The sequence below is a fragment of the Nanorana parkeri genome, unplaced genomic scaffold (genome assembly GCF_000935625.1).
Source record: "Nanorana parkeri isolate BGI_ZX_2015 unplaced genomic scaffold, ASM93562v1 scaffold3183, whole genome shotgun sequence".
Classification (NCBI taxonomy): Eukaryota; Metazoa; Chordata; class Amphibia; order Anura; family Dicroglossidae; genus Nanorana; species Nanorana parkeri.
Window position 1 is genome coordinate 10,154 of NW_017309451.1, and position 1,066 is coordinate 11,219.

Below are 1,066 nucleotides of genomic sequence, written 5' to 3' on the forward strand. Positions count from 1 at the left end.
GGCGTGTATCACATCTGTATACCTTTAGCGTTACTATAACAGGCGCCAAAAAAGCCTCAGGTGCGTCTCGGGGACGTTTTGATGCGTCGCAGCTCATTCATAGGAACGGTCTGTCTTAGGTCACACAACGCAACACGCAACATGTGATAACACAACACACAACATGTGATAACGCAACACGCAATCATGCAACATGTGATAACACAACACGCAATCACGCAACATGTGATAACACAACACGCAATCATGCAACATGTGATAACACAACACGCAATCATGCAACATGTGATAACACAACACGCAATCATGCAACATGTGATAACACAACACGCAATCATGCAACATGTGATAACACAACACGCAATCATGCAACATGTGATAACACAACACGCAATCATGCAACATGTGATAACACAACACGCAATCATGCAACATGTGATAACACAACACGCAATCATGCAACATGTGATAACACAACACGCAATCATGCAACATGTGATAACACAACACGCAATCATGCAACATGTGATAACACAACACGCAATCATGCAACATGTGATAACACAACACGCAATCACGCAACATGTGATAACACAACACGCAATCATGCAACATGTGATAACACAACACGCAATCATGCAACATGTGATAACACAACACGCAATCATGCAACATGTGATAACACAACACGCAATCATGCAACATGTGATAACACAACACGCAATCATGCAACATGTGATAACACAACACGCAATCACGCAACATGTGATAACACAACACGCAATCATGCAACATGTGATAACACAACACGCAATCATGCAACATGTGATAACACAACACGCAATCATGCAACATGTGATAACACAACACGCAATCATGCAACATGTGATAACACAACACGCAATCATGCAACATGTGATAACACAACACGCAATCATGCAACATGTGATAACACAACACGCAAGCATGCAACATGTGATAACACAACACGCAATCACGCAACATGTGATAACACAACACGCAATCATGCAACATGTGATAACACAACACGCAATCATGCAACATG

At 41.8% G+C, this 1,066-nt stretch overlaps 1 protein-coding gene across 1 annotated transcript in view; it reads right to left on the reverse strand.

Moving 5' to 3' along the window:
- LOC108802862 (keratin-associated protein 4-3-like) overlaps positions 1 to 848 on the reverse strand; it is a 1,471-nt gene extending 623 nt beyond the window's left edge. Inside the window, exon 1 of the mRNA XM_018574716.1 lies at positions 434 to 848. Coding sequence (XP_018430218.1) covers positions 434 to 848 — 415 coding nt within the window. The remainder of the gene's footprint in view (positions 1 to 433) is intronic.
- Between the last annotated feature and the right edge of the window lie 218 nt (positions 849 to 1,066).